Here is a 22054-nt window from a genome sequence, read left to right on the forward strand (position 1 = left end):
ACCCTATTTATTTACTGAGGCTTTCCATTATATTTTAATATCTGGTATTAATACTAGATTCTCCACATTGCTCTTCATTTTCAAAGTTTTCCAAGCTGCTTTTTGTTTATCTTCCCAAATAAACTTTTGTTCAATTTTGTCTCAATCAAACAAAGGAAAAATAACAGAAACAAAATGTTGGTATTGATATTGTGTTTCCAATCATTTTATTAACTGTCTTAGGGAGAATGGGCACCTTGGTGACATTCCGTCATCCTAAGAATATGGTATTTTTCCATCTACTCACATCTCTGAAGTCCTCAATAGTGTTTTAAAATAGTATTCCTACAGGCATTGTATGCTTCTTGTTATTTCTATCCCCAGTGATTTTGTGGCTATTGTATGTGGGGTTTTATTCTTTTATATTCTCTATGTGGTTGTTATTTGTATATATGAAAGACAGCAATTTCTGCATAATCATTTTGGGACTCATTCTTGATGCCTCCACTTCTCATCCCCATGATAACATCCTTCACCGTGTCCTGTTGATTCTGTCTTTAAAATATACTTTCTCCATATCTAAATCCTGCCACCTCCACTCCCACTACCCTAGTTAAATCCACTGTCATCCTTGTTTGAACAACACAATAGCCTCCTTGATCCCATCGTTCACACAGCAGCCAGAGGGATTTTTTCAAAATGAAAGGAGTGTCTTGCTGTCTCCTTGCCTAAGAATTTTCTGTGGCTTGCCCTTACATTCAGAGCAAAATACAAACTCCTCACCTGGAAGGCCCCATATCACCTGGCTCCTGGCTCACTGGCCTGCAGCCCCACTCTCCATCCCCTCCCCTTCATTCACAGAACTCCAACCACAAGGGCTCCTCTGGGTTCTGAAACTCTCCCACTTCTTTCCTATCTCAGACATTGTCCTGCTGGTCTCTCTGCCGAGAATATTCTTCTGCTTGTTTAAGGGGCTGGTTCCTTCTTACTATCTAGGCTTCCATTTATCTAGCACTTCTCAAAGAGGCTTTCTCTGTCCACCTAATCTCAACTATCTCCCTTTTAATCTCCTCCACAATACTTAGAACAGTGTTTAATTATATACTTGTTCACCTATTTACTTACTTTGTGTTTCCCTTCCCCCCAGACTGTGAGCTCTTCTGCTATCTGCAGACTTCATGGTGCATAATAGGTGTTCAATAAATATTTATTGAATAAATAAACAAATGTCTTCCTTGTTTATATAGTCAGGGGTTGGGTAAGCTTCTACTTCTTTCTGCTACTCAGTTATTACTCTCTAACCACGTTTTATATCCACAGTTACCGTATATCAAATGCTTCTATTTCTGTCTAAATCACAAGCTCCCCTCAAACTTCACTCAGAAGCCTGACTTAGCTATCATAAATCTCTTCTTAGCATCTGTCCACATATACACAATATATATAAGGTTATTTTCAAATAGTGAAACACATATTGAATGTTACAGAAAAAGCTAATATTATGCATAATTTATAAGAAAACTTTTCCCTAAGGGTGGTAACAACATATTTTCTTTATATACTGTCTCTTTATTAAAAAAAAAAAACTACTGGTCTCATTAAGAAAATAATATATTCTTGTTGTAAACGTAAGTAAACAATATGGGAATGGGTATCACAGAAATGTAAAAAATGTAAAAGATCTCCATAATTCCCAGTTTCAGAGATCACAGTCATATGGTTATAATATGATGATGTATATCCATCTTTCTAGACTTTTTTTTTTTCCTGTGCAGATCCTTTTCTGGCACAGGCTGAGGTTTTCCTGCTTTATTTTGTTTTTACTACTAAAGGAACCAGTTACACAAACCACACTGTGACTCACTTAATAATACACCTTGGACATGTTTATATGCTAAAACATACTGCTCTTCCTGACTCTTAAATAATTGCCTAATATTTCATTGCATTTACTGTCTCTTGATGGTTCCCTTCCCTTTACACCTGCTTAGTGAAGTGGGGAGGACAGGGTCTTGAATTGTGTCTGTTTTCAATTTTTAGGACCTTTGGCCCTCCTGGACACGAGGACCAAAGTCACCGCTCAGGGAGTCATTTCTCTACTGTGACTTCCGTTCTGTCCGAAAAGGTACCTTAGAGCAAATATAAGTTCCATGAGGTCCAGATTGGCGGTGAGAATTAATGAACTGAATAATCAGCTGTAAGAAGTGTAAAAAATGTATGTGGGTGAATTTGTGTTGCTGACTGTAATCAGAATTCAGGCACCACCGCCACCATGGTGAGAATGCCCAGAAGAAAATTATACCTCCAACGTCTTGCTTTTTGTAACTGTACCTCTAGCACAGAGCCCTGAAGTAGCTGAACTTTATTCCAGTTATGCTTGCCATGAATGCCAGAGATATGTACTGTCAGACCTGTTTTTAAGTGGGGAAAAAAAAAACAAAACAATTTTTTTTTTGCCAACTTCTGATAGGGACTTGACAAGGCGCTAATTACTAGGCTTACGTTTCAGGAAGCAACCTATTTTGTGTTATTGGTGCCAATTAATACAAAGATGGTGCATGGTGAATATACCATTTCCAACTGGCACTGATTTGATGTCACATAATCTCATTACTGCATCAAGCTGGTGCATGTAATGCATCTATGTTTTTGCACATTAATTTGGAAAATGAAGGTATTTCTCCCTGCCCCTAGCCCCTCTCCGTTTTCCTTAGTAGTCACAGTAGCTGAGATATTTCGAAAAGTTCTTTGAAGACCATCTTTGTAGCAGGCTTCCACATAAGCTCACAGGGAATTCAAATTCTGCACTACTTTATAACTCTAAGGCAGGCCTCTCGGCCATATGCTGTTGTAATAGCAAGGGCCACAGTACGGCCTGAACAACACAAAGATACTGGGCTGAACTGAGGGCCTTGACAGTCTATAAGGATGGTTGTTGCCATGAGACCACTGAAGAAGAGCAGTGTTCCCAAGGGCCAGTCTTACAGTTAGGTAAATGAGTGGTCTGGGCGTTGGAAAGGAATTCTCTTCCTCAACCCCAGTTGGACTGATATCCAGAAGCCCCACCATTTGTGACTGACTCCCTAAACCAGACCCCCTATAGGCCTCTTCCCCCAGTCGACCTGATATCTGAATTTTTTCTAATGTATGGATTTCTACTCTTTGAGATTGTGTTCCAGACCATCACAGTTCATCCTATATTAAGCTTAAAAAAGCATAAATACACACGAGAGTCAATATAATTTCATGGTTTAACAATACGCCTTGAAATCAGAAAGCCTACCTTTGAAGGCCCACTTAGCTACTCACTAGCTGTGTAACCTGTGTATCCTCTCTGTGTCTTTATTTCTTCCTCTCAAAAGTGGAGCTCACGGCATTCCTATTTCATTGGGTTGTCAGAAGGATTGAATACTGTCTTATCAATTGTGCCTAGAAGTAGTAAGCAATCACAAAGGTTAACCATTACTGTAATAAATACCTTTACAGTAGACAGCCTATATTATGCATCATCTGGCAGAGGAAATTACATTTTTGCATATGTAAATATTGTTTACCATACAAAAACTTTTTTTTAAATGTTCTGTGGGAAAATCATGTTTTGGCTAATGTTTTGGCTATTTAAAATATTCTGCCAGAGGGACTTCCCTCGTGGTGCAGTGGTTAAGAATCCACCTGCCAATGCAGGGGACCCAGGTTTGATCCCTGGTGTGGCAGGATCCCACATGCCACGGAGCAACTAAGCCTGTGCGCCACACTACTGAGCCTGCACTCTAGAGCCCGCGAGCCACAACTTCTGAAGCCTGCGTGCCACAACTACTGAAGCCCGTGCGCCTAGAGCCCGTGCTCTGCAACAAGAGAAGCCACCACAATGAGAAGCCCGTGCACTGCAACAATGAACACCTAGTGCAGCGCCCCCCCAAAAATATTATATATATATATATATATATATATATATATATATATATATATATATATATATATATATATATATATATATATATATATATATATAAAATGCCAGGAAAAAAAGCCCAACGTTTGAAAAAATGCTAAGTCTGGCTTACAGGAACTGCTACTTTAAGCAGAATATGAGAAAGAGTAAAGCTGTTTAAAAATGAAAAAAAGTTTTAGAAGGACAGGGGGGCTAACAACAAGGATGAATGTGAAAAAATACATAGTCAATGAAATATAAGCATGCACATGGCGTACTTTCTTTCCCGGAAGAAGAAAGGCCCATAAATCAGTGGTGGAAGTAGGAGGTTAACTGTGGAAGGAGCGCTAGGTGCCAGCGCTCTTCTCTGTAAGACTGAATCAGGAACTGCTCTTACTAACTAGTAGGTGGGTTACTCAGCAGATGAGGCTGCTGATTTGGATGTTTAGAAATCACTTCCTAAAAAAAAAAAAAAAAAAAAGAGAAATCACTTCCTATATGCCAGCCACTAAGCCAACACCTCGGTCCATTCATTTTCACAGCATCCCTTTGAGGCAGGCAACTGTGATTATTACCCTCTTTTCAGGATATGGAAGGGATATGGAAAGTGCCCACACTACTGGTCTCTTACTTTCCATGCTCACAATCCTGATGTAGGCATTGGGGAAAGCCTAGCTCTGGAAATTTCTACTCCAGAAGATTCTAACTAAAGCAGGACTTTCCTCCCCATGAGAAAGGGATTACCTCCATCATTCCTGCAGTGGTGTGTGTGTGTGTGTGAGAGAGAGAGAGAGAGAGAATGACTTTTACAAATTAAACAAAATACTGGCTCTGAAAACTAGAAACAATTTTGTAGCAATTGTAAACTCATTCATTTAAGAAATATGTATAGAGTGCTTATTAGGTAGCACCAAGGGGATACAGTGGGGAGGGCAGTAGATTTGCTGCTCCTTGCCCTCGTGTAGTTTAAAGTCTAACAGAGAACACCAAACAACAACAAGACAAAAGGGATGAAACAAACCAGGACAGGAGAAGTTCAGGGCTCAGGGGGCATGTAGCATCCTGGTGCATCCCACAGTACTCTGAGCATTGTCAGATTCCATGCTAGCACATCTGTAACAACTGTCTATGTTGAACGTGGACTTTTGGAAAATGGAGAAATTGTATTTGCACACGTTGTATTGCTTTATAACTTGGCTTCAGTTGAAGAGTGGTTTGAATCTGAGCACTTCTGAATCATTTGTAGTTATGATGTTGAACCCAGGTCTGAAGGTCGCATTCCACGGATACTAGAGGGGGCAGAATAAGGATCTGAGGCCCTAAGTGTTTCAACTGATTATTAGTGGGATTCATTTGGGGCTCCAAAGCCTAGGCAATAGCTAAAATACGGTCTTCTGGAATGATAAGTAGGAAAAGGAGCACTTGGTATGTAAACACCTTTGTAGAACTGCCATAAGCTAGTCATGAGCTATCTAGAGCCATCATAAAGACCAGACTATGATATTCCACACAGGCTCAAGAGGAGTTATTTAGAACTTTAGATTTAGCATTCAAATTAAAGAAAGGATGTTCTTACAGATCATACTCATAAGACCAGGTATAAAGGCTGAACGGTCAAGAACAATTAGGTGACCATCTTTCTGTCACTAGGCTGCTCTAATTCACAGAGATGGCAAGCTTTGCAGGTAAACTGACTCCTGGTCAAATCCCAGCTCGGCACATTCTAGCTCTGTAGTGTTGGGTCGGTCACTTAACTTTGCTGAGTCTAATTTTCATCATATGTAAAATGGAGAGAGTAGAACCCAGACAGCAGGACTGCTATGAGGAGTAAATAATTAGCACAAAGTAGGAACTCAATGCAAAGAATCTCATGTTATTATTACAAATGATATAAACTACTTTCTCTATGTTATGCTACTCTTGAAGTCAGTATTTGGAAGGCTTTAAAAAATATACTAAGATCATTTCCCCTGTGGCAAGTAAAAGATGACACAGTTTCTCCCCACCTCCACTCTGCAAACATGAAACTGGATCAAAGAGGGTGTTGCTCAGGGCTGCAGAGTTTGACCATCACCAGCTTGGTGCTTCATTTACCAGAATCCTATGCTACCCAGTGCCATGTACTTAACCTATTCCTGAAACCACTTACTACTGACCACTCGGGAAACAATTCATTTTAATTCTGCCTCCTGGTGTCTCCCTATCATTTGGGTGTGGGTTTTCCCTTTCTGTGGAAATTTGCTTCAAATCTCCTTCCTGTTCTTTTTACTGGTGTTCTGCAAAGTCATTTGTGATGTCAACTTTCGCATTTCTGTTCACCAGACTGTCTCTCCCTAGTGACTAATCTCCATCATCACTCCTCTGGGATTCAGTTTTCATGAAGCAGCAGCCAAAGAAGCTTCCCATTTAACCTACAATAACATTCAATTCCAGTAAAAGCCTGGGAGAAGAAAATGGGCTAACATCTGTCTTTCCATTAACTCCAGGTGATCTCAGTAAGCTGTTCTTCCTTCAGAGCAAACTTGTGTGAGGGGCCAGCTATTACAGAATCCAGTGTCCCCTCCTGCACTCAGGTAATTTTATATTCTTATTTGTAGAACCAACTTCCAAACTGTATGTACATATATTTTTCTTTCATAATTTACATTTTATTGGTTGTTTTGAGGCTCAATACACATACATTTTAATTTGTACACAATTTTAACGGATGTACCAAAAACCTAAAAAGTCATGTAGCTGTGATTCTTTCCTAAACAGTTACTCCAGTCAGTTTCCAGCCTAAAATTTGTTGGCAAATATTCCTTAAAAGGATATCAAGTATAAATTTATTTATCACTTATTAATTTGTATTATTTATTTATATATCACATATATTTCTATACATTAATACAATTACATATTATAAATATGATAAAGAAGTCATTTAGCACAATTGAAACAAAATAGAAGGTTTATATTTATTCATTCATTCAATAAACATTTCTTGAGCTCCTACTATGTGCCAGACCTGTACTAGATGCTGAGGGAAACATCATGAAATATGAATGAAATAGATGAAGAGGATTATCATGAAATACTCAACCTTAGAGAAAGGAGTAAGAGAGCCAAAAACAAATCATACATAGCAAAGACAGTTGAGACAATTCTCTTGATGATTTTAGCCACCCTCACCCAAACCAACCCCCCAAAACCTAGCAACATTTCTCATTTATTCATTATATATGATTAATTATGAACTTGGACTAAACTGCTGAAAACAGAGTTTGAATCTCAAACAGAGTTTGAATCTCAAACAGAGTTTGTCTCTCACTAGTTGGGGGACCCTTATCAAATTATTTTACCTCTTTAAACCTTAATATCCTTATCTGTAAAATGAAATTACTAATACTGCCTGTCTCATAGGGCTGCTGTAAGAATTAAATGCTGTATTAAATGCACAAGGTGTAGCACATGGTATGTACTCAAAGTTGATTATTGTCATTATTCAGATTTTGACCTGAATTATTTAGTTAGCTAGCTCAATCTACCTATTAATTTCTTATAATTTCAAACATCTTACTAAGATTTTTTTTGAGACTTGTTTATAGATGTAAAGTCAGAGGTAAGCTAATAACACTTAAGAAAGGATGAACAGACTCACTGAGGATGAGAAGCTTAGAAATCCAGGCTCTTGGTCACCTCAGGAGGTTGCAAGAGATACTGTGTATTTTCCATCCCTATTAGCTGTGGAAATGATTGGTTGTATTAGGAGCAATTTTAAAGAACCGTAAACAAAGTTCATCCTTTAACGCCAAGTCCTAGAAAGAAAACTAGGGAGAAAGAGTACACAAAGGAAACTTCTATCCTTACATATAATCATTTCTATACTGTTAGATTCTCTATCAGGGGAGATTTAAATTGAAAAAGAGGAAAATTGTTTAATGGGAAATACTGAACACGTGCTACATTTTTGAGTAACTTTATAGTGGATGTCCTAGAATATTTTCCATAGGAATCACCTAATAGTTTGATTTCTTGATATTTTTCTGTTCCTTGCTAAACTCTCAGCAAACCTCAGACACTGTGATTGTGAGGAATTTTTATTACATAATGGAAAGAAAGATTGTGTATTAGCAGAAATGTCTTTTAGTCAATTACCTTGAAGCTTTAAGAAAAAGCTTTAAATGTTACCCTTTAAAAATCTGATTGTACACTTGACAGGTATTTCTGTTTTGCCATCTTTACGTTGTGTATCCATCCTAAATCCCAGTAAGACAGATAATGGCAACATTGGTCTATCTGGTTTAACAACTTCTTTAGGAAATTTCAGTCTTGCCAAGTCATTTTTCCCTCTTCCAGGAGAAATATATGCATTGATGTTTCCAGAGTAGTGGACACGTATGGAATATTGCTATTTGGTCGCCGGTGTTGGCAATCTTTGGTATTTTCAACCTTGAGTGCCAGCCTACCAAGCAACAGAAAACTCTCTTTCTGGGACTTCTGGGCAAATACTCATTTTTACAGAAACTGTTTGAAACATCAGGGATTAAACACCTCTCTCTCTCTTTCCTCCCCCCCCCGATCCCCCCCATCCCCCCCCAACCACATCCTCCCTCTCTGGCATGAATTCTTCTGACTTCCAAATATGCATCCCAAGGCAGAGGTAGTTATAGCTTGAAGTGTCAGCTTTGAGCTGCTCCAAGCATCTCTCTGGCAAAAAGCAAGCGGAAGTGATTGAGAAATCCCTCCAGGCACTGGTGCTTCCCCTCGAGTCCACGACAGTCCCCTCGCACTCCTCCCCCCACCCCACCCCCGCCCCATGCCCATATCTCTAAACCCGGAGGCAGTCGGGGGCGCCTAAGTCCCCGCCTCCTCTCGCTGCCCAGATCGGCTCTTAACCTTTTTTGGGCCCGAGACGTACAGAAAGCTATGGACCTTCTCGCGATGGGGACGGAGGTTGGGAAAAGCACAGATTTAAAGCTTTGCGAAACTTTCAGGAGACCATGGATTTGAAACACACCGCGAACTGCAAAATAAGAACCCCGGCTCTAAACCTCTTGACTTGAGGCGATTAAACCGAGAGCGGAGCTCCGATGCCAAATCTCGTCCCTAGTGAGAAACTGTAGGAAGGGAAGGCGCTCCTGCGCTGGGCCACTTTCACTTGTAAGGAACCAAAAGAAGGGGGTAGTCAGGGACAGAAATTCATAAAGGGGGAAAGAGAAGAGGGAGGGATGGGGACAGCAGAGAAAAAGAAAAAGAAAGGGGGAGATGCGGGAACTAGAGAGGGAGGCGGGGAAGAAACCACAAGGGGGGAAAGGGGGGACAGAGACAACGGCACAGAGACGCAGGGCGAGGAAGAGAGATTCGGAAGGGAGAGAGGAGACGGGAGGGAGACAGACTGGGAGCGCCAGGAAAGGGAGAGAACTTTCTCCGCTCTCCCTCCCCAGGGCAGGGAGTCTCAGGAAAGCCCGTCCCGGTGTGGTGGCGGGACCGCAATGGGCTGCCCCAGCGCTCCCGGCGCCTCTGGGAGCACGAGTCCCGCACGGGCGGCCGAGGAGCGGACTCGATCTGGGAGGAGGCGGTCCCCGCTCCCTCCTCTTTCTCCTCCCCTCTCCTCCTAGAGGCGGGGACCTGGGTACTTGAGCAGCGGAGGACCCGCGGCCCCCCCCCGCCTCCGCCCCCCAGCCCCCCATTCAAGAAGCCGCTCCGCTATCCCCGCCAGCACAGGGCGCCCGGCGCGCCTCGGAGCGCACGTTCCGCGCCTTCTCCTGCCCGCTCCCTGGACATTATGCGGCCGAGCAGCCGAGCCCCAGTCCTCCTCCTCCTCCTCCTCCGGCTCCTCCTGCGGCCCGAGCGGCTCAGCTCTCGGCAGGCGGCGGCGTTGCTCAGCCGAGCGCAGACGGGACCCTCGCCGCGAGACCTCAGCGACTCCTAAAGTCAAAAGTTGGCGGCGGGCGCCGGGCTCCGAGCGCTCTCCGCGGCCGCTGCCTAGCGTCGCCGCCGCAGCCGCCAAGGAGGGCAGGAGGGAGGGGGGAGTGGGGGCGGCGGGGGAGGGGTGGGGAGCACCATGCAGTTTGTATCTTGGGCCACACTGCTAACGCTTCTAGTGCGGGACCTGGCCGAGACGGGGAGCCCAGACGCCGCGGCGGCCGTGCGCAGGGACAGGCTGCACCCGAGGCAAGGTAACGAGGCTCGGCCACCGGGACCCTCCGCCCCTGTCGCCAGCTCCCCAGCCTCCGTGTCCGACAGCGGGCACCCCGCAGCTGAGGCCTCTCTCTCTCTCTTTTCTCCTTTTCCTAGAAAGAATTGTCTCCCGCTTTGCAGCCTCTCCCTTCTTTAGGTCATTCCCAGCCTATTTCTAGAGAGAGACACACTGTGGAACGAACTTTGTCGTCTCCCCCTTCTTTTAGCCGGATCTTTTTCCTTCCTCACCCCAGGCCCCAAACTACAGTTACTTAGTAAATGGGGGCACCACATCGTGGCGTGTTTTATTTTATTCAGGGTACTTGTCAGGATCTGTAATCATGTTATGTGTTTTGACTTATTCATTGTCTGGCTCCGACAGCGCCTAACACTGTTCCTGGCACATAGTAGGTGTTCAGCAAATATTTGTCCAGTGACTGAAGGTGAAGGGATTGACTCAAATGGTGGGCGGAGGAGGGGAAGCTGGAAAATAACTCAGGACGAAACCGCCCACTTCATTTTTAAATTAAAACTTGCGGAAAATTGAATTATTGGTTCATGTGCCTCTGCTTCTCTCTGCAGTGAAACTATTAGAGACTCTGAGCGAATACGAAATCGCGTCTCCCATCCGAGTGAACGCTCTCGGAGAACCCTTTCCCACGAACGTACACTTCAAAAGAAGGCGACGGAGCCTTAACTCTGCCTCTGACCCCTGGCCTGCCTTCGCCTCCTCTTCCTCCGCTACCTACACCCAAGCGCATTACCGCCTCTCCGCCTTCGGCCAGCAATTTCTATTTAATCTCACCGCCCATGCCGGATTTATCGCTCCAATGTTCACTGTCACCCTCCTCGGGGCACCCGGGGTGAACCAGACAAAGTTTTATTCTGAGGAGGAAGCGGAACTCAAGCACTGTTTCTACAAAGGCCATGTCAATACCAAGTACGAGCACACGGCCGTCATCAGCCTCTGCTCAGGAATGGTAAGTGGACGCGCACCCCTCCCCTGCCCTCTCGCCTGCTCACGCGCTTCTAGGAGACTTAATTGCTCTCTTGCCTAAGACCCTCACTGCGCCGTCTCTGCTCTGGCGTTAAGTATCAGCTACAAACTTGTTTTGCGTCCTACGCTTTGGGTGGCTACACCGGTGAGTGCGCGAGAGGAGCGCACGCATCCGCCCCCCGGGGAGTTCATGATGTTTCGGAGCTTTCTAGGGTCCAAATTCGACTCAGCTGAGTGTTGCCCCACACCGGTAGGTGGCTGGGAAGTCGGTTTCCAAACTCGGAGAGAGTTGTCCTTCCTTGCTGCAAACTCGGCCGCCCAGGAGCGGAGCAGCTGAGCGCAGGGAGAACCCGACTCCTCATTGGCGCGTCTTGAGTCGGGGGTGTGGGCTGAGAATCCCCAGCCACGGGTATGGGGAGTTCCTTCCGTGTGTCTTGGAGGGCGCTGCGTAATCTAGAGTCCCCACGTTCTCTCAGGGCCTTTTTTCACGCGCCAGGAACCCTGAGGCTGAACTGGATTGACAGGGAACCAGTCCTGTCCCAGGAACGGAAGGGTGGGCCGAGGGCTCAGGGGGCGGGGAATGGGGCGGAGCCTGCCCTGGAAGCTTTGCATTAGGGAGGAAACTGGGAATGGGGGTGCGGCGCAGTGCGACTCTGCACCCTGCTGGTGGGGTGGCCCCAAGAAGCAGAAATACTGGGAGAGAGCTTGGAGAGGCTGCCCGGAGGAGGTTTCAGTTCTGGGGTTTCCACCACCCATGGGGTGCCAGAGAATCGGAAAAGAGAGCCTGCGGCGCGCGTTTCCCTAGAGGGAAGGCGAGAGGGCGGGGCGGCCACCTCTCTGCGCTGCAAAATACGCACTTAGCAGGGGATCCAAGTTGATACCCCTACCCCCTGCTTAGTTACGCCCCCCCGCCCCACTTGCCCTCCAGTGGGCCCCACGCGGTGTCCGCCCTCTCCACTCTTGCTATTTGAGGACCCGCTGTAAGGTTCTGACCCGAGCAAGAGCTGTTCTAGGACTTTCCCAAGCGACGTGCGTTTCTGACTCGCGCCATGACGCACAAACTATCGCGGGTCAGACTCTCCCAGCGCACGGGCCCTCTTCGCCCTGCGCCCCCGTGATACGATTACTTTTCCCCAGAGCACCGATTAACTCCCCGTCGTTACCTTTTCCAAGTGGGAGTTTGGATACTTACCCGGGGCTCTTGGCTGCCCGCTCCACGCGCTGCTATGAGTGTCTCCAGAGTCCCGCATCTGGATGTCTCATCTATCTCCGCTGCTCGACCGAGGGGTCGGGTGGGGAGCGAGGCAAGCTTGAAGACTCGAACGGGGGAGGGTTAGCCTGCTGGGATGCGAGGACGAAGATGAACGCCTTTAGCCCCCAGCAAAGCTCCCAGAGCCGCCATGCGTTGTTGACATGGTTTGGGGGTGGGCGGAGACGGCAGTTAGGCGAAGGGGAGGGGGTGCTGCAGTGAGTCACCGCTGCCCCAAGACGCCTGGAAGCTTTCTCTTCTTAGCAAGGTTGGGGTTTGGGTGGGCACAAGTCAGGTGCCGGAACCCAGGGCATCAGAGTGTCCCCAGATCCGAAGGTTGTAACCCACAATTCCAGAACCTTACTGAAAGGGCTACGTGTGTACGTCAAGTTTGTAAACAGCCTTTACTCCTCCTCCCTCCCCGCCTCCACACCCCGCTGAGTGGCCCCAGCAGTGGTATGTTTTACTGCGCAGGACCTTAGTTTCTATTGGCAATTTTAGGTGGTAACTCGCACGTGTTAACTGCGGAGTCGTAACTCTCTCAGGGAACTGAGGGCCGGGACTTCAGAAGGACTGACCGTCTAGACCTTGAGGAGTCCATTTATATTGCGTTTAATTTGCAATCTGGCCCTTTTTTTGGGGGGTGGGGGGCAAGGTCTGGCATACATATGAAAAAGCTGTTTTTTCATATGAGCTGACTGTTTCTATCTTCAGGGACGAATCTAGCTCCAAAACGCTTGCCCCTTTGTCTTCCTCCTGGAATTTATCTTTCCTCCCAAGATGCCCCCTTACCGTTTCAGTACTAATAGTATCCTGACGTTCCTCGTGGCCCACGCAGGAAACCTTCCTGGAAATCTTTCACTCTTCAGAGTGAGTCATGCCAACCTTCCCCTCTCCCGTCACCCCACCGGTCAGTTACTAGTTTCCCTGAATTCCCTCTCAGATGCGTTTCTCACCTGTTCTGAACATCCCTACTATGACTCTAGACCTCTTTCCCTCTCTCTTCCTCTGTCGTTAGGACTGACGTCTAAGAAATATTTCCATCTGGCTTCTTCTCTGGTCTTTTTTCTTTAATCCCTGCCACACACTGCTAACAGATTAATGATGACAAGGCACAAGATCGCATGGCTACCCTGTTCGTTTACTTCACAGACCGCCCCCTGCCTAGTGAACGACTGTAAACTCCTCCATCTGGCACTTGAGACCATTGACAGTGTACCTCCTCACCCCTTGCACATCCACATGTCCAGTCTCATCTGTTAAGCTTTCCTTCACAAATCCTGCATTTCAGGCAACCTGCTCTCACGCATTTCTCTGCATTTCCCTCCCGTCCTAGTTCTACCTCATAGCCTTTGGGCCTTTGGATTTACTTGGTGATCTCACGCTGCTTCACATGCTCAAATCATACCCATCTTTCAAAGTGTAACTAAGGTATCTTGTTCCCCAGGAAACCTCTTTGTCGTCCTTCAGACTGCTGTCATCTCTCCATCTCCACTTTCATAGACTCTTACCTGCATCTCTCTTTGATGTTTAGTATGCTGTCCCTTGTAGTATGGTTCTTGGAACACGTGTTCTATCCCCTTTTCCTTGGCAGTAGGGTCAGCATCAATTCATTTCTCTCCCATATTGGAGCCTTGTATATTGTAAGCACTTAGTACCTGTGTTTGAATAAATGGTCACCTTACCCAAGAAAGGATTACTCTTCAGTCAAGCAATTGTTTTGTGAATCAGCCACAAAATTAATTTGACTTCACATGGATACCATTTATTGAACTCTTACTATGTGTCTTGTACTATAATAAGTATTTTATGTATGCATTATTTCATCTAAATCCTTAAAACAGCCCAGTCCTTGAAACAACCCATTTTGCTGATGAGGACACTGAGGCTTTGAGAGTTGGGGCCTTGCTAGAGGTTTCACAGCTAGTAAGTGGCAGAGTTGTGGTTCCCACCCAATCCTTCTGACCCATACTCTTAACCATGGGTCAGAGAATGAATCTATGTTCTTAAAGAGAATTTCAAAGTTTTTGTTTGTTTGTTTGTTTTTAAAGGCACTGGACTAGAGTCAGGGTACCTGAGTTCTAGATTCACCATGGGTACCATTCAGCTGCTTCTGTATCACTGAAGGAGATAAGCCAGTTCCTCCCTCTGGGCCTCAGTTTCCTCTTTCAATAATCAAAGCTGCCAGATCTTCACCAGATGGGCTCCCAGATTCTTTCTCAGTATTTATAGCCTGTCTCTAGTAGCTTTCCCATGTTGTAGTCAGCTTCCTGCTCTGTGCTCAGAGAACACCAGAGTTGTATGTTGAAAATGGAGAGAGGTGCCTGGGTGAAAATAAACTTGTTAAATCACTTCTTCTCTGGACACCAGTTACTCTGTCTCTTACTTTGACACCAGACGACACTAGAGCTGTCTTCTCTTTAAGTCAGTGGTTCATGAGCCACATGGAGAGCTTTTTAAAAAATACAGATGTTAGTCCTCACCACTGGAAATTCTAAATCTGCAGATATAGGGTGGTGCCCCAAATCTAAATTTTTTTTCAACTTCCTAGGTAATTTTGACACTTAGCTGAGTTTGGGAACCCCAGTGTCTTAGCCAAGTGCTTGAAAACTTTATCATGCCTAAGAATTCTAAAATTTCAATTCCTGGGCCCTACCCCCAGATACTTTGATTTAGTAGATCAGATTTGGGGTGGAGTGTGATTATTTGAGTATCTAACTAACTCCTGGATGATGCTGATGCTGCTGCTGACATTCAAGGACATTCATTTCCCTATGTCCAGGGGAAAGTCAAAGGCCTCTGCCTTTTTCCCGCCACTGAGGGAAAAGGAACAATGGAGAAAGAAGAGCTTGTTATTTCCCTTGAAACACTGCCAACCGGCATGGCATGGGGAACTTTTTAGTGTTCTTGTAATGTTTTGTTTGGGTGGTTCAACTTTGAATCACCATTTATCATTTGCAAAACTTGTTGGTGCTTGGGAAGGGGAGGAGAAAGAGTTACCTCTTTCAAGGTGCTTAGAGTGATTGGCAAATGAAATTATATCCTGGTGGTTAGAGGCTAACCCTGCAACACCAAAAGCCACTCATGTGTTCTAAGCCCTTACAAGGTATCACTTTGCTAAGCACTTCACACGCATTATCTTATTAATCTGCACAATAAGTGACAGTAAGTATTTTTGTCCTTAATTGATAAACAAGGAAGCTGAAGCTCAGAGCAGTTAAGGAACTTGCCCAAGGTGGGTGGGTAAGTGGCAGTGCTGGGATTGGAACCTCTGGCAGCCTGACTGCAAAGTCTTATCCTATGTTACTCCCTATGGCCAAGGGAAGGGGTGGTAAGAGACTCGTGTGCCAGTGTCACAGGTGGCACCACCTTAAGTGCCTTGTGGTCAACATATGCTTTCAATTTTGAAGTCATAATGAGGCTTCCTTGGGTAGGCTTTTGCTTTTGGAGCTGATACTTGTCCCTGAGTCTCCAGGCTGTCTTAATGCACAGAAACACTCTCTTTCAACAGTCTGTAGGAGTGTATATAATTAGAAGTTGAGCACCAATGAAGTATTTCTCACAGACAGGTTTGGATAGCAGGTGCAATAAAGTAGAGTCCAATCAAGGGTAAGGTACTGATATGGCAGAGAGTGGGGAAAAAAACAAAAAAAAACAACTGCTTCTCCAAATATGTCGGGAGGACTTTTCAGTTTAAGCAGCCCTCATGGGAAAGGGATTGGGTAAATGGTGCCATTCACTTGGCAACATTCCACTGTCCTTTTCCTCCCAGTGGCTGAGTTATATTAAATCAACCTCTCATCTCTCTTTATTTGCAGCTGGGCACATTCCGGTCCCACGATGGGGATTATTTTATTGAACCACTGCTGTACATTGATGAGCAAGAAGGTGAAGAGGAACAAAACAAGCCCCACGTTATCTATAGGCTCAGCACCCCTCACAGAGAGCCCTCAACAGGAAGGCGTTCGTGTGACACCTCAGGTATTTGCTTCTTCCTTAAGCAGAGACCCCCGCTGTGTGAGCTGGGTTAATTGCCAGGCTACAAAGATGTAGCTCTTTCACAGGCTACAGAGTGCTACCATTTACATTGTCTTTTATTCAGTCTTCAAGCCAGGTAGGTATATCCCCATTGTATCAGTACAAATGTGGAAACTATGAAGAGGTTTAGTAACTTGTCCAAGGTCACACAGTGAATAAGTGACAAATCCAGGATTCGAACTCAAAGAGCAGTGACTCCAAGTCCACTCTGGGCAGAGCTGCCTCTTTTGTTGAAGTTGCTCATGTTTAGGATTATGCTTTAGTAATGTCTTGAGGCTATTGTTGCCGTATCCTCAATCAGCAATTGCTTGTGTTTTCTTGCTGTGTTGGTGTTTTCTATTCATTTGGACTTTTTTTTTTTTTTTTTTTTTTTTACAATGTAGGGTTATGAAAAAGTCTTAACAAATGCAATGCACAAAAACTTCTATATGTTTATTGCAATTTTCCAATCAATTTCAGTTTAGTTAATGTTCTGTGGCTTCAGGAAATAGAGGAATGGAGCTGTGGGTTGCACTGTCAGGTGTCAATCGAATGCATATATGCCCACCATAGATCTTCTTCCATCCTGGTCAGATTCTTTGAGGCTTGGTGCTGACACACTTAGCCAATGGCGGGGGTATGTCCTCTGGGCACACTGGAAAGCTTATGCTTCTGTATGCTTCTCATTCTGCAGTCCTGAAGCACCCTTTCACTGTCTTTGAAGCCTTGTTACTTTCTCTCTGATGATAGTGTGTCATTAGAAACCATCCATGTATTTGGTCCTGTGTTTTAGGGTGTTTGTTAAAATACCATCTTTTTTATTCTTGGACTTCCTCTTTCTGAAAATTATCTCTCTCCCTATTCTTTATTTTCAAAAGTTGCTTCCCCAAACTAAATAAGTTCTCAGAATCTTTCTGGCTTCTCCAAATAAGACCAAAATTCAAGACAACGGGGTTTTCCTAAAATGATCACTTGTTTCATCTTGTATCTGTATCATGTTCTTCCACTATGACAGAGTGTGATGTCCTATTCTCTCCTGGAATTATTATTTCTGAAGTGAATCCTTTAACAAGGGATGACATTGGCTGCTTATAACCTGGTATAGCCAAGTTGTAGCATATGGCATCGCTAAGTCTTTCCGCTTTATCCCATCCAGTCCTGTGTTCTTAACCACCAGGGCTAGATGGAACATAACTAAAATATTCTGTCAGTCAGACTCTCTACAGAGCCAAGGGGTGGAGGTGGGAGTCTGAGGGAAAGGTGTACTCAGAAACAATAGCCAGGGTGCCAATACTGCCAGCTGCTGGCAAGTTCAATGAGAAGACATTTATCACATCTTTTTGACTATGCTAGTAAGAATGTTGACCTTTACTTCTTGAATTCTGAAATAGCCAGTGCATATTTTATACATGTGTCTAAAACATACATATATCATGTAATAAAAAGGAAATAATGTGATTCAAGAGAGGAAGAGAAAAGTCTTTCTTAATACTATCATTCCAAAAATCCTCAGGGTTCATTTTTCAATTTAATTATCCAAGTAAGTAGACATTTGATTTTCTGGACTAGAGGACAAGTCATTGTCAAGTTCAGTTGAAAACACAAAAAGGAGGGAATCTGAAAAAGTAAAGATTGAGGACAACAAAAGATGCCTTAATTTTTCAAAACAGCTTTATTTGGGTTCTAATTATTGGTGGGGGCCTTTGAGTGCCACCTTTCAAATCACCAGTGCCAACTTTTAGTTTTCTTTCTGGTTTTTGCTTGCCAGTGACTGATATGACAGGCCCTTCCTTCACCCCGTGTGATGAATCGGAAGCCTGGCAGTTTTGATTGGCTTTTTTCAAAGGTTGCTGCTGGACTATGCCACTCTGGTTTCTCTCTTCCAGCTGCTTCTGCACCCCTTCTTTGAATTCAGATGCAGGCGGCTCAGAACAGTTGGAGAGAACTTTGGAGTATGGCACAGTTCACCAGCAGCCATTAGAGGGATGGACCAGCAGGTCACGGAAACCTCCAAAACCAGGTAGCCTTGGCACAGGGAGTGAAAAAGCTGGTGGGGATGGGAGAAGTCCCTCTGGCCAGAGGGGAAAATATCCTCTCTGCAAATGTCAATTCATTCAGCTTCAGGGATTTCCCCTATTGAGAGCAGCAGCTGGTAATCAGAGATAAACTTTAGAAGTACCCTGGGAGCCTCATGCAGAGTCTTTAAACAAACAAATACCTCTTGCTGGGAAGTGAAATAGAGCAAGAATCAGTGGGTTTACTAAGTGCTCCAGGTGATTCAGAAGTTCAGCTAAACGTGAGAGTTCCCGCTAAAGTTGGATTTAGGGCAGTGACCACTATCCATAGCCAGTGCTGCCTTTGCCCTGGACTTGGCTTTCTCCTTCACTGCTTTCCATCTTCTCTTATAGTGTGATGAAATATTCGAGCTAGAGGAAACTAGCTCTAGGTCATCATGCTAATTCTACCCAGATGAGCACAAACTGTAGGCCTGGGATGTTAAGTTACTTATTTCCAGGAGTGATACCCTATATATTCAACAAGAAACCATCAGAATGTGAGGTCACCCAAGCCAGGGAGCAGGCCCCTGGAAGCCCCCTGCTGAGCTAAGTGTAACCCTTTAGTTGCTGGATTATGACAGTCTTCCCGGGACAGGGCACTGTGGCGGTGACACCTGTTTCCTATAGATGGAATAGAAGTCTTGCTCATTTCTGATTGTTGATGTATGTCTAATTTTCAAAAAAGATTCTGAGATAACTTCTATCAAAAAGACACATGTAGAAGGAGTCTTATACAGTGAAAACTTCATGGGTTTAGAAAGGAGTTTACAACATAATTTATTCATTCATGTGTGCATGTATTCATTCAGCCATGAGCTATTTATTGGGTAACTCCTCTGTACCATGAGCATAAAACCAGGAACCATCTTTATTCCAGTTAGATGTGTGACCTCAAGCACGTTTAGAGCATAAAGTAAGAATAACATATACCTTCCAAGGGGGTAGTCAGGACTAAATGAGTATGAAACAGTGGAAGCTCCCAGGACAGATGGTAGACAATCACTGAAAGGGAGATTTTTTTTAAAAAAGATTGTAAAAATAGAAATTAAAACACCATAGCCAGGGAAAGAAAACTCAAAATACCAAACCCCAAAGTTAATCAGATCTCTGTGGTTAAGCTTAGAGCTTCTTGGTTACCTGGTCATAGAGGGCCCATAAGGAAATAGCCCAAGGTCCCCCTGCCAGCAAGCAGCACGACTGAGAGCCCTTTCTGTCTGCATGTTTATCTGTACCTAATGCAGCATTTTGAAATTTTATTTCTTGCAACTTCCTCTTAGCCCAGTGACTGTGTTTCTCTTATGCCCTCATTGGTTGTGTCTGTGTGTATACACGTGGGCCACTTGAGTGCATCTGCATCAATTTGTGGTTTTCATCCTGTTGGTGGGTCCCTCAGAATTCAGGATGGACTGTGGCGTGGCTTCTCTTCCTTACGGCGTGCCCTTGTGACTTGTCCCCCTACCCACTGGGTCCTCAGTTGAGGTCAGTGAGGTGACTGCCTGCCTGCCCTGCACATCAGGGGGGCCAAGTGGTAGGCTCGTGGGAGCCCTTTGGGAGAGTTTGTTGCCTTTATAAGCCACTTCCTGCTGATCCTTCGCATTGCATTTCCAGATGACACCCCAAGTTTTGTCTCACAGACACTCGCTCTTGGACCCTGGATTTTGCACAGGAGGATTTAGTTGTTTTCATTAGTGACAGAGACGTGTTTCCCAGTAGGTGAATGATAGGAAGACAGGGGAGAAGGCCAACAGAAGGCTGTTTTGTTTACCTGGGCCTAAAAGACAGTGTCTCTCTGTTACTAAAATGCCTCTCTCAACCTCCCATCTCAGCAAGGCTAGCTGTTTTGTTTTGTTTTTTTTTCATAAGGCATTTAAAAATTGTACACTTGTTGACCCATCAGTGCCACTTCTAAGGAAGTAATTGGACAATTGTGTATAGAGGTTTATGTGAGAATACTCAGTCTGGTGGTGTTTAGTATAGCAAAAGGCTGGAAACAACCTAAGTGCCTTTGGTTGGAGGATAGATCAATGATTTATGAAGTCTGCATTTGATGGATTCCTATGCAGCCATTAAAAATGATGGCAGACAAACACAGAAATAGGTATATCAAGTGAACACACAAGTGATGAAGTTGTATGTAGGGTATGAGCTCATTTTTTTTAAAATGATGGCGAAGCGTGTGGAGGAGCATATATGTATAAAGAAAAAAATCTGAAGCAACGTGCACAAAAATGTTAAAAGGGACTATTTCTTATTGGTAGGAAGATAGGCAGTCCTTCCCTTTTTATTTTATATTTTTATATAGTTTTTGCTGTGATTCTATAGTAGTTTCATAATCAAAAAATGCAGTCAAAAAATGCAGTTAAAAAGCAATGGGGGGCTTCCCTGGTGGCGCAGTGGTTGAGAGTCCGCCTGCCGATGCAGGGGACACGGGTTCGTGCCCCGGTCCGGGAAGATCCCACATGCCGCGAAGCGGCTGGGCCCGTGAGCCATGGCCGCTGAGCCTGTGCATCCGGAGCCTGTGCTCCGCAACGGGAGAGGCCACAACAGTGAGAGGCCCGTGTACCGCAAAAAAAAAAAAAAAAAAAGTAGTGGGGGTGGTGGCATGTAGTTATTTTGTAGCCCCTTGGCACTTGTCACCGGGGAGCAACAGCCAAGGCAAGATACCATGTTTTTGCCTTTGGAATGAGATAATCTCAATAACCAGGAAGATAAAATTCCTGCGTCATAGCTACTTCTTTGGGACACCAGGGTTGGTCAAATCTGAGGCTCCATCCTCACCCAGCTAAATTGCCTTGTGGCTGTTAGACTAACCAACTGTAGGATTACAATGGGATTACCGTGGCTTAGTCTCTATTAGGCACTGGGGACTCTGCCCATCACCCCCATTAGAATGTACTGTCACTTCTGGGTTGGGCTCCCAAGGATGCGATCGCAAAGGCTGGAAAATACAAGATGATGATTAAAGCCATCATTTTTTGGGCTCCTAGAATGCACCTATGGAATCACTGGGCTACACACTTTCGTACATTGTCATATGTAATTCATTCATCAATACTACAGGGTAGGTATTATTATCCTTATTTTACAGCTGAGAAAATTATAGCTCAGTGACGTTGAGCCACTTGTCCAAAGTCACACAGCTGGTAGGAAGTGGGCCTGACACTTGAACCCAGATCTGATTCCAGGGTGCTATGCTGTGAGCCAAACTTCATTGAAAACACAAATGGAAGCTGCCATCTGGAAAATCCTTTTTCACTTAAACTTTCAGAGCATCCCTTTTGACTTCTATGTAATCTCATCCTTAACTAATACTAACAGTGGCTAATGTTTGTTGAGTGCCTATTGCATGGCAGGCACTGTTGCATGTGCTTCACATGGATTATACTTAATCCTTACCTCAACCTTCATTTTTGCAGATAAGAAAACAGAGGCATAGAAAGGGTTATAGAGCTCCTAAACATACCATTTTCCATAACCCTTTTGTCCTGGTCTAGTTAAAGGATTTTTTGGCCTGTCCCTTTGTTGATTCGATTGCATTTTTATATGAATGTTTTTTTTAATAATTTTTTTTTTTTTTTTTTTTTGGTACGTGGGCCTCTCACTGCTGTGGCCTCTCCCATTGCGGAGCACAGGCTCCGGATGCGCAGGCTCAGCGGCCATGG

General features: G+C 44.5%; 1 protein-coding gene across 2 annotated transcripts in view; it reads left to right on the forward strand.

Annotated features, from left to right (window-relative positions):
* Window positions 1-9956: 9956 nt before the first annotated feature.
* Window positions 9957-22054, forward strand: part of ADAMTS9 (ADAM metallopeptidase with thrombospondin type 1 motif 9) — a gene marked incomplete at both ends in the record, with an annotated part of 174625 nt that continues 162527 nt past the window's right edge. For both annotated transcript variants that reach the window (XM_079713901.1, XM_079713902.1), the window contains 3 exons: window positions 9957-10071; window positions 10655-11052; window positions 16137-16299. In XM_079713901.1, coding sequence (XP_079570027.1) covers window positions 9957-10071; window positions 10655-11052; window positions 16137-16299 — 676 coding nt within the window. The remainder of the gene's footprint in view (window positions 10072-10654; window positions 11053-16136; window positions 16300-22054) is intronic.

The sequence above is a fragment of the Hyperoodon ampullatus genome (assembly GCF_949752795.1).
Source record: "Hyperoodon ampullatus genome assembly, chromosome: 10".
NCBI lineage: Eukaryota > Metazoa > Chordata > Mammalia > Artiodactyla > Ziphiidae > Hyperoodon > Hyperoodon ampullatus.